The 12,048-nt window shown below is 41.3% G+C and overlaps 1 protein-coding gene across 1 annotated transcript in view; it reads right to left on the bottom strand.

The window, feature by feature from the left end:
* Positions 1-12,048, bottom strand: part of eif2b3 (eukaryotic translation initiation factor 2B, subunit 3 gamma) — a 135,496-nt gene that overhangs the window by 10,669 nt on the left and 112,779 nt on the right. The window contains exon 11 of the mRNA XM_073062893.1: positions 3,483-3,586. Within this exon, the coding sequence (XP_072918994.1) occupies positions 3,483-3,586 (104 nt within the window). The remainder of the gene's footprint in view (positions 1-3,482; positions 3,587-12,048) is intronic.

The following is a 12,048-nucleotide window of genomic DNA, read 5'->3' as shown; positions in this document are numbered from 1 at the left end:
GCACAACTATTGTAATAGAAAACTGGATTTGCTTAGACTTGTGATTAATCATTTTATTCTAAAAACAGCGACTAATCTGCTAGTTAATTAAGTCTTCTGTATTCAAAATGTAGTTTTACTGGCAATCTCAGCGAGTGAGAATGTAAAAGTAGTCCTAAACTCATGCTCAGGTAGATCTGTTTTGACTGGTCCGCTGGTGTGCACTAGTTTTTGATAAACACCAACTGCATTTCATCATGCAGTTTGCTCCAACCCCTTGAACATCATTAGGGCTTTGGGTTTTACTGTGCAAGATACATGAAAATACTGTGTATCATTACTGGACTACACTAAAACCAGGATGACTATTATGCACATGTTTTAAAAGTATATTTGGAGTCCAGTGCAAGAACTAATAAATTAACATTTAAGTTTTTGAATGATGTATGCCACTCTCAGTAACTGCCTTATTTCCTGCTCTTGTCATGACAGGTGTTTATTTTCCTACAGGCTACAATGATTCTTTTCTCCTTTACCCCTTCCTCAAAAAGAATATAATTTGCTGGAAATTTGTTATCCGGGGATATGAAATTGACATAGTATCCATGTTGTACTGCTAGGGCTTGTCTCAGTTTTTGGTTAGATTGGCTTTGGGGGTGGGGGGGGGGGGGGGAGGTTAGTGGAAATTCCACAGCACTTCTACATTTCAACAAATTTATCTCAGGTTACTCATCTTTCTCAAAATGATCAGCCAAATTAATCTGCGGAGTGAAGACTGCTGTTTAACAATTTTTTCCTTCGAGGCATCTCAGCCAGCATATGCTCTATTTGGTAAACTTTTTGGATTAGCTTCAAATGGTTCTGTTTAACATTTTAATAAACTTTTGACAAATAATCCTTAATATCACCATAATTATCAAGAACTTTCACCTGCTGAAAACAACCAGAGTAGGCACATTGTTTTTCTTTAAATATAATAAAACTATAGGTACTATGCAGAATTACTGAGAGCAAGAAGCGCACGAGAAAAGTTGTAGTGCTTTTGAAGAATGTAGTTGTGTTAATTCTGCCGGCTGCTAAATATATTTACTATAAAACAAATATTTAATTGTTTCAGATAAAGTTAAATTTTCTGGAATTTTTTATATATACTGCAATGTTTAACTAATAAATTATGTTTGAAACAATAAAGCTCTGAATATTGTTCTTGAATTGTAATTATTTGTATAATAATTTCAACACTCTTCCATTAACCTAAACAGTGTTTGTGCAATTTGCATCAATAATAGATTTTATATAAATATGTAGTAAAAGAGTCAACATTTTCATTGCATTACAAACACTGAATGAAGTGGATATATTTTCAACCATTGGCAGAATGTCAAATTCATTTTCTGGCAGCTAAATCTCGGAAAGAAAACATCATTAAAACAGGCATTTTTGTATTTAATTTAAATGAAAGAACCATATTGCTAAGTGCCTGATTTCAATAAAGATAGTGCACAAACACTACACAGTGAGGTGCAGAACTTTGCTATAGAAGAAAACTTGCAAACAAGAAGAGTTTAATATTTGTTAAAAACCTGATTAAAAGTTAGTACTGGCAAGTTAACAAGTTTTCCTATATGTTGAATATCATCTGTCAAATATACATTATAAAATATGCATATATATTTATCTGCTTGAAAAGTACTCTAAAGAGTGCCCCATGCATTAACTGAAGATAGATTTACTGTATATAGAGTAGAACAGCACAGGGAAAGGCTCTCTGGCCCAATAGTGCATGCCAACCACAGCACCCTCTCTGCTAGTTCCACTCCAGGTTTGGCCCATAACCCTGCAGCCTGTCTCCTCCACGTACCTATCCAATTGCCTCTTAAAAGTTGTAACTGTCTTGTCACTTCCCATGATAGCTTTTTTCCTGTTACTTACTACCATCTGTGTAAAGAAGTTACCTCCCAGCTCCCTTTTAAATCTTTCCCCTTTTATCTGTGCCCTCTAATTTTTTTGGGAAAAGACCATGACTGTCCACCTTATCCATAAACCTTCATGACTTTATGAACTGCTATGAGTCTGCCATTCTCCTGTGCTCCAAGCAATAAAGATATAGTGTGGCCAATCTTTTCCTGTATCTCAGGCCCTCTAGCAACATCCTTGAAAATATCTTCTTCACCCTCTTCAGCTTGACAACATCTTTCCTCTAAGTACTTTTCCTTTAACTTGTACTCCTAAGTGCCTCTGTACCAGTACATTTCCTAATATTCACAGAATGTGTAATACTCCTTTAACTTTCCAAAATGCATTATATTGCACTACATCTATTGAAATCCACTCCTCACTCCTTGGCCCACTTCTTAAACTGATCATGATCTCTTTGCACTCTTCTTCATTTTGTGCCATGCATGAAAATACTGATCAAGCCTTGTTCATTCACATCCAAATCATTAATATCAATAACAAGGGTCCAATGCCAACCCCTGCAATACATCACTAGCTGCAGTGCCACTTGACATTGGTGAGACTGCAATTGGAGAATTGTGTTCAGTTTAGGTCACCTTGCTACAGGAAAGCTGCCATTAAACTGGAAAGAGTGCAGAGAAGATTTGTAAGGATGCTGCCAAGACTCAAGGGATTGACCTTTAGAGAGGCTGAGCAGGCTGCGACTTTATTCATTGGAGCATAGGAGAATGAGGGATGATATTATGGAGATATCGGGCAGTCAGTAGTGTAATAGTTTGCATAACACTATCACAGTGCCTGCAAACCGGGTTCAATCCTGCTACTGACTTTAAGGAGTTTGTACGACCTCCCCTTAGCCGCATGTGTTTCCTCTGGCCTCCTACCACATTCCAAAGACGTACAGATGAGTAGGTCAATTGGTCACATGGGTTGAATTGGGTGGCATGGGCATTTTGCCCCAGAAGGGCCTACTACTGAGCTGCTATCTAAATAAATCAAATCAGTAGGAACATAGAGAGAATGAATGCAGACAGTCTCTTTACAAGGATGGGAATTGAAGATGAGAAGGGAGAGGTTTAAAAGGAACTGAGGGGCAATCTTCTGATCCAGAGGGTAGTCTTTATATGGAACCAGCTACCAGTGGAAGTGCTTGATGCAGGTACATTGACAACAATTAAAAAGCACTTGGATGGGTACATGGAAAAGAATAGAATATGGGTTATGGAACACATGGGCAAATGGGACAAATGTAAATTGGCGTCTTGATTACCGTGGACTAGTTGAAGGGCCTGTTTTGTGCTGTATTACTTTATTAATAACTCTAAGTGAAACAGAAACTCAATACCCTTGTTGCTGGGTTATTGAGGTATTGCAGGAGCTTGGATATACATCACTGAGTTGTAACTTTGTTCATAGAAAGTGCATAGATGAGAAAAAATACGCAAAACACACCAACAATAGCTTTTCAACTGATGCTTTGTCATTCTAATTCTCCACATTTTCTGTTCATGAGTAAATAGTGCATATTAATAAAAATTTCTTACACTTAGCATCAACACGTTGTCCAGTTCCCAACAGACAATCCTTGAGATCAGCCCCTTTTTTAATGGTTGCTCTACTGCAAATAACACTGCCCTGTATGCAGCACCTGAAAAATAAAATAGAATACTATCAATTTTCATTAGTGTTCAGGTTTGCATATAACTACAATCAAATATAGTGTATTTTACATATTAAACTATTTGCAAAAGTCATTCATCACAAAGCATAATAAAAAATACAGATGATTTGAATTAACATAAATCATCCTGGCTGATTTCATGCACCCTGTTAATATAAATGAGAAAGACACTTCAACCTAAGACGAGGATAGCTGAATGAATATCCATCATTGTCTACAGACAGCAATTTCTCAGTGCAGAGGTAAAGGGAATTTACTGTGTGTTACAGTTTTACAGAGCATGATATCTATGCCCAGAACATTGAAGTAAATTGTACTATAACTATTAAAACTGTATTTAATCACTTGCTCACTATCCTTGTAGTTGAAGACATAAATCCTCAGCGTAGTTTTGAGTTTAGGCAGTTTTCCTTAAAGTTAAAGATTCTCCAGAGTGCTTATTTGTTGCACTAAATAAAAATTTTAACAATTACAGCTCAGGTCACGATCACAACAGTCCCCTTGTGACATTCCATCCAAATAAAGATATGCTTCTCTCTCATACAATGCTAGTTTGTTGCATACATATGTACACTGTCTTAAGTTTCTATTTCAGCTTGTTAGAATTCGAGAATCAAGCCAGAAATGCAAGTGATTTTATTTCATTACAGTCTCTGCCTGACCTGTTGAGTACCAGTGCATCTTCTAAGTTTGTCTATACTGAATTACTCAGCTTTAAAATCTATCATAAAACATTGCCATTTATTATTATTTTCAACTAATTTCCTTCCATTGAATAATCCATAAACTTTATACGTATATGTGTCATCATCCATGAACAAAATGCACATATGGTATTGGTTGAGTTTAATAAAGACCTTAACAAACTTTAATTTCAAACTAATTACTTCCATCCTGAGCCTTCACCATGTTTACATATATAATACACAGATGGGTACATCTTTAACCCATTTAGAGTAGGGAGTGCCACCATCAACCCTCAAGTTAGTCTAAATCCTTAATAAGAAAAATTATGCTCCTTTATGAATCCAAAAGGGAGTGGGGCTCTGCTGATGGAATTATGGTTGTCTTTGTAAAATAAGGCATGAGTTAAAGTGAGGAATGCAAACAGACAAAATTTCACACCAGGTATTAAGGGAAGTGTTGAAATGTTTGGTCAGAGAATCATGAAGAAAAAAATTGCAGAGGAGAGGCTGGGGGGGGTGGGGTTATAGACAGAACTCCTGGGCCAGGATCCAGTTGGTGATGAGGCAAAACGATTTGGTGGTGCACTGGAAATTAGAGTTGAAGAAATAGGAATTTGAGAGACTGCAGTTGCTGGAATCTACTGGAGGACCTGATGCAACAGTCCTGATACAGAGTTTTGACCTGAAACGTTGACAATTCCTCTCCTCCACAGATGCTACTTGACCCAATGAACTCTGCCAGCAGATTGTTGAGATAAGGGAGACAGAAGTAGCATCAGGCCTATATGAAGATGAGATACTAAATTGCAAAGCACAGTTCCTTGCATTTTAAACTACTAAAATATAATGTTGGATCACCCTGAACATTCATTTCTTTGACAAATGGCACCCAGTTCCTCCTAGAGCACCTCCCAAACCTGCAGCCTGTACCACAGAGGATCAGGGTAATGTAGGGTAGGTGTAGGCCTCCATTAGTCTCGATAGACCATGGATTTGCACCTCGGAAAGTTTCCAGGACGCAAGCCTGGGCAAGGTTTTTTTTATGGAAGACCGGCAGTTGCCCAAGCTACAAGTCTCCCCTCCCCACGCCACCAGTGTTGTCCAACGGAAGGGCATTAGGACCCATACAGCCGGTGTCGTTACAGAGCAATGTGTGGTTAAGTGCCTTGCTCAAGAACACACACGCAAGCTTCAGCCAAGGCTCAAACTAGTGACCTTCAGGTAACTAGACGAACACCTTAACCACTTGGCCATATGCCAACACAATCAGGGTAACAGGCACATGAATATCACCCAGCACTTTCAGCTCCCTCCAAATTACACAAGAACCTAATTTGTAGTTTTATTGCTTGTCCATTTTTGTTGCAGTCAAAATCCTGAAAATCCCTATTTAGTTGTACTGGGTATTATGTTTACAAGAAGGACTGCAGTGGATTGAGAAAGCTATTCACCAGCAGGGTTGGGCAATAAATCCTAGCCTTGGCAGTAGCACCAAGATCTCAAAAGATAAATTAATAAAGAAAATTCAATGAACAATGAATATAGATACTAAAGTCATTTGGCATCAAAGTACATGCCATAAGTAAAATTGTTGTGCTTATAGGATGACAAATTCATTTGGCACCTGGACACCATCACAGCAGTTCACAGAATATAATAAGAGTAGTTTTTTCCAGCACAAAATGGATGCTTTTAAGCATTTCAAAGAGCAATCCAAGACAGCTGTTGTTGTTTCTCCTGAAGGTTGAGAGGCGTCTTAATATTCCAGAGGCTCAATTAATAGCGGGAACACAACACAGCAATGAGGTTTCTCATAGGTTGGGAATGCTTGTTTAAAAGGAGAGCTCCGTGGGTGTTCAGACATAGGCCAAAGCCAGCATGGTTTCCTGAAAGGAAAATCCTGCCTGACAAGCCTACTGTAATTCTTTGAGGAAATTACAATCTATCCTGATGCAGTTGACATGGTGTATGTACTTAGATTTTCAGAAGGTCTTTGACAAGGTGTCGCACATGAGGCTGCTTAGCAAGCTATGAGCCCATGGAATTACAGGGAAGTTACTAGCATGAATGGAGCATTCGCTGGTCAGCAGAAAACAGAGAGTGGGAATAAAGGGATTGTATTCTGGCCGACTGCCGGTTACCAGTGGACTTCCACAGGGGTGGGTGTTGGGACTGCTGCTTTTTACGATGTATGTCAATGATTTGGACTACAGTGTTAATGGATTTGAGGCTAAATTTGCCAATGATACAAAGCTAGGTGGAGTAACGGGTAGTGTTGAGGAAACAAAGAACCTGCAGAGAAACTTGAGATAGTTTAGGGGAATGGGCAAAGAAATGGCAAATGAAATACAATGTTGGGAAGTGTATGGTCATGCACTTCGCAAAAAAAAAAAAACGGGCAGACTATTATTTAGATGGGGAGAGAATTCAAAATGCAGAGATGCAAAGAGACTTGGGAGTCCTTGTGCAAGATACCCTAAAGGTTAACCTCCAGGCTGAGTCGTTGTGAAGAAGGCAAGTGCAATGTTGGCATTCATTTCTAGAGGTATAAAATATAAGAACAGGGATGTGATGTTGAGACTTTATAAGGCACTCGTGAGACCACACTTGGAGCATTGTGTGCAGTTTTGGGCTCCTTATTTTAGAAAGGATATACTGACATTGGAGGGAGTTCAGAGAAGATTCACGAGAATGATTCCAGGAATGAAAGGGTTACTGTATGAGGAACGTCTGGCAGCTCTTGGGCTGTATTCCCTGGAGTTCAGGAAAATGAGGGGGGATCTCATAGAAACATTCTGAATGTTAAAAGGCCTGAACAGATTAGATACGGCAAAGTTATTTCCCGTGGTAAGGGAGTCTAGGACAAGAGGGCATGACTTCAGGATTGAAGGGCGTCCATTGAGAACTGAGATGTGGAGAAACTACTTTAGTCAGAGGATGGTAAATCTGTGGAATTTGTTGCCATGAGCAGCTGTGGAGGCCAAGTCATTGGGTGTATTTAAGGCAGAGATAGATAGGTTCTTGATTAGCCAGGGCATCAAAGGGTATGGGCTGAAAGCAGGGAAGTGGGGATGACTGGAAGAATTGGATCAGCCCATGACTGAATGGCGGAACAGACTTGATGGGCCAAATGGCCTACTTCTGCTCCTGTATCTTATGGTCTTATTCAGGGGGCCCAATCAGCGGCAGGAGCAGAGCACAGTGAATTTAATACAAGTACAGAAGGGACAAGTGAGGTGGCTATTGTTGGGTGTAGGCTAGTGGTGAGAGTAGGAGTGTCAGGCTTTGGCTCAAAAGAGGCATCGGCTCAGATGAGATGTTGGCTCGGGATATATTTCTGTTAAGGTTCCTTTTTCTTTCTCTCTCTTGCTGTACCTAGTGTAGTAAATGGCCATTGTGTGTTCTTCATGCCGGATGTTGGGAGTCCTGAGAGACGCCAACTGATCTCAGAAGGATCAGTCCCAGTCAGCATGGATTTATGAAGGGAAAAATCATGCTTGACTAATCTTCTGGAGTTTTTTGAGGATGTAACTATGAAAATGGACAAGGGAGAGCCAGTGGATGTAGTGTACCTGGACTTCCAGAAAGCTTTTGATAAAATCCCACATAGGAGATTAGTGAGCAAAATTAGGGCACATGGTATTGGGGGCAGAGTACTGACATGGATTGAAAATTGGCTGGCTGACAGGAAACAAAGAGTAGCGATTAACGGGTCCCTTTCGGAATGGCAGGCTGTGATCAGTGGGGTACCACAAGGTTCGGTGCTGGGACCACAGCTGTTTACAATATACATTAATGATTTAGATGAAGGGATTAAAAGTAACATTAGCAAATTTGCCAATGACACAAAGCTGGGTGGCAGTGTGAAATGTCAGGAGGATGTTATGAGAATGCAGGGTGACTTGGACAGGTTGGGTGAGTGGGCAAATGTATGGCAGATGCAGTTTAATGTGGATAAATGTGAAGTTATCCACTTTGGTGGCAAGAACAGGAAGGCAGATTACTATCTAAATGGAGTCAAGTTAGGAAAAGGGGAAGTACAACGAGATCTAGGTGTTCTTGTACATCAGTCAACGAAAGCAAGCATGCAGGTACAGCAGGCAGTGAAGAAAGCTAATGGCATGCTGGCCTTTATAACAAGAGGAATTGAGTATAGGAGTAAAGAGGTCCTTCTGCAGCTGTACAGGGCCCTGGTGAGACCCCACCTGGAGTATTGTGTGCAGTTTTGGTCTCCAAATTTGAGGAAGGACATTCTTGCTATTGAGGGAGTGCAGCGTAGGTTCACAAGGTTAATTCCCGGAATGTCATATGTTGAAAGATTGGAGCAACTGGGCTTATATACACTGGAATTTAGAAGGATGAGAGGGGATCTGATTGAAACATACAAGATTATTAAGGGATTGGACACGCTGGAGGCAGGAAGCATGTTCCCGCTGATGGGTGAGTCCAGAACTAGAGGCCACAGTTTAAGAATAAGGGGTAGGCCATTTAGAACAGAGATGCGGAAAAACTTTTTCACCCAGAGAGTGGTGGATATGTGGAATGCTCTGCCGCAGAAGGCAGTGGAGGCCAAGTCTCTGGATACATTCAAGAGAGAGTTAGATAGAGCTCTTATAGATAGCGGGGTCAAGGGATATGGGGAGAGGGCAGGAACGGGGTACCGACTGTGTATGATCAGCCAAGATCACAGTGAATGGCGGTGCTGGCTAGAAGGGCCGAATGGCCTACTCCTGCACCCACTGTCTATTGTCCAATGGTTACTACACCTACAGCTCCTTGAAGACCATGTTAGGGATCTGGAGCAGCAGCTGGATGACCTTCAGCTTGTACAGAAGAGTGATGTGAGAATCAATCAGTTACAGGGAAGCAGTCCCCTGAAGTTACAGGAAGCGAGTACATGGGTCACTGTTAGGAGAAGTGTAAATGTAAATAGGCAGTTAGCGCAGAGCACCCCTGTGGCCATTCCCCTCAAAAAATAAATGTATAGTTTTGGATATGGTCGTGGAGGATGACCTCCCAAGGGAATGCCACGGAGACCGGGTTATTAGCATGGGTCCATGGTGCAAAAGGTAAAGGGGGAGAAGAGGAGAGTGGTAGTGATAGGAGACTCAATGGTCAGAGGAACAGACAGGAGATTCTGCAGACATGAATGTGACACCTGGACAGCATGCTGCCTCCCAAGTATCAGGGTCAGGGACATCTCAGATTGTGTCCACAGCATATTAGAGAGGGAGGGAGAGCAGCCAGATGTCTTGGTACATATTGGTACCGATGAAATAGGGAGGAAAAGCAATGAGGTCCTGAAGAGAGAATTTAGAGAGCTCAGCAGAAAGCTAAGAAGCAGGACCTCCAAGATAGTAAATTCTGGATTGCTACCTGTGCCATGTGGTATTGAGGGTAGAAACAAGATGATTTGGCAGATAAATGGGTGACTGAGAAGCTGGTGCAGGGGAAGGGCTTCAGGTCCTTGGATCATTGGGGTCTCTTCTGGGGAAGGTATGACCTACACAAAAGAGAGGGGTTTGCACCTGAACCTGAGGGGGACCAGTATTCTTGCGGGCAGGTTTGTTAGAACTGTTGGGGAGGGTTTAAACTAATTTGGCAGGGGTGTGGGAACCAGAATGAAGAGACTCAGGATACAACAAATGGTAAAAAAAAGCAAAGATAGCGTGCAGTCAGACCGTCAGGCTCATGATAGGAGAAAATTGCAGCCAGCAGGGTGAGTATCAATGCATTAGGGATGAAAAATCAAAAAGGGTAGCAAATACAGCACTCAAAGTGTTATATCTCAATGCACGGAGTATGAGAAATAAGGTGGATAATCTTATTACACTATTACAGATTGTCAGGTATGATGTTGTGGCCATTACTAAATCATGGCTGAAGGATGGTTGTAGTTGGGAGCTGAATGTCCAAGGTTACACGTTGTACGGGAGGAATAAGAAGGTAGGCAGAGGGGGTGGTGTGGCTCTGCTGATAAGGAATGGCATCAAATCATTAGAAAGAAGTGACCTAGGATCAGAAGATGTTAAATCCTTGTGGGATGAGTTAAGAAGCTGCAAGGGCTGATGGCAGTTATATACAGACCTCCCAACAGTAGCTGGGACGTGGACCACAGATTACAACAGGAAATTGAAAAGGTAAGGCAAAAGGGCAACATTATGATAGTCATGGGAGATTTTAACATTTGGGTCGATGGGGAAAATCAGGTTGGTAATGGATCTCAAGGGAGTGAGTTTGTTAATGCCTATGAGATAGATTTTTTGAACAGTTTGTCGTTGAGCCTACTAGGGGATCAGCTATACTTGATTGGGTGTTACGTAATGAAACGGAGGCGATTAGGGAGCTTAAGGTAAAAGATCTCTTAGGAACCAGTGATCACAATATGATTGTGTTCAACTTGAAATTTAATAGGTCTGACATACCTGTATTTCAGTGGAGTAATGGAAATTACTGTGGTATGAGAGAGGAACTGGCTAAAGTAAGTTGGAAGGAGATGCTGGAAGGGATGATAGCAGAGCAGCAATGGCGTGAGTTTCTGGGGAAAATGCTGAAGGTGCAGGACAGATGTATTCAAAAAACAAAGAAATACTCAAATAACAAAATAGTACAAATGTGGCTGATAAGGGAAGTCAAAGCTAATGTAAAAACAAAAGAGAGGGATACAACAAAGAAAAAATTTGCAGGAAGATAGAGAATTGGGAAGCTTTTAAAAACCTACCGAGTGCAACAAAAAGAATCATTCAAAGGGAAAGGATGAAATAGAAACATAGAAAACCTACAGCACAATACAGGCACTTCGACCCACAATGTTGTGCTGAACATGTACTTACTTTAGAAATGACCTAGGGTTACCCATAGCCCTCTATTTTTCTAAGCTCCCTGTACCTGTCCAGGAGTCTCTTAAAAGACCCTATCATATCCGCCTCCACCACTGTTGCCGGCAGCCCATTCCATACACTCAACACTCTCTGAGTAAAAACTTACCTGTGACATCTCCTCTGTACCTACTTCCAAGCACCTTAAAACTGCTGTACCCTCTCGTGTTAGCCATTTCAGCCCTGGGAAAAAGCCTCTGACTATCCACACGATCAATGCTTCTCATCATCTTATACACCTCTACCAGGTCTCAGGTCACCTCTCATCCTCCGATGCTCCAAGGAGAAAAGGCTGAGTTCACTCAACCTATTCTCATAAGGCATGCTCCCCAATCCAGGCAACATCCTTGAAAATCTCCTCTGCACCCTTTCTATAGTTTTCACATCCTTCCTGTAATGAAGTGACCAGAACTGAACACAGTACTCCAAGTGGGGGTCTAACCAGAGTCCTATATAGCTACAACATTACCCATCGGCTCTTGAACTCAATCCCTCGATTGATGAAGGCCAATGCACTGTATGCCTTCTTAACCACAGAGTCAACCTGCGCAACAGCTTTGAGTGTCCTAAGGACTCAGAACCCAAGATCCCTCTGATCCTCCACACTGCCAAGAGTCTTACCATTAACACTATATTGTCAGCATATTTGACCTACCAAAATGAACCACCTCATATTTAACACACAAAATGCTGGTAGAACACAGCAGGCTCCCCAATCATATTGTGCGTGTTGTTGTTTGAATTTCCAGCATCTGCAGATTTCCTCGTGTTTGCACCTCATACTTAGCTGGGTTGAACTCCATTTGCCACTTTTCAGCCCAGTTTTGCATCCTATCCTGGGCAATCTCTACTCCCTTTCTTGAAT

The sequence above is a fragment of the Hemitrygon akajei genome, chromosome 12 (assembly GCF_048418815.1).
Source record: "Hemitrygon akajei chromosome 12, sHemAka1.3, whole genome shotgun sequence".
NCBI lineage: Eukaryota > Metazoa > Chordata > Chondrichthyes > Myliobatiformes > Dasyatidae > Hemitrygon > Hemitrygon akajei.
Note: the sequence above shows the minus strand (reverse complement) of the source record. Positions and strands in the feature narration are given on the sequence as shown.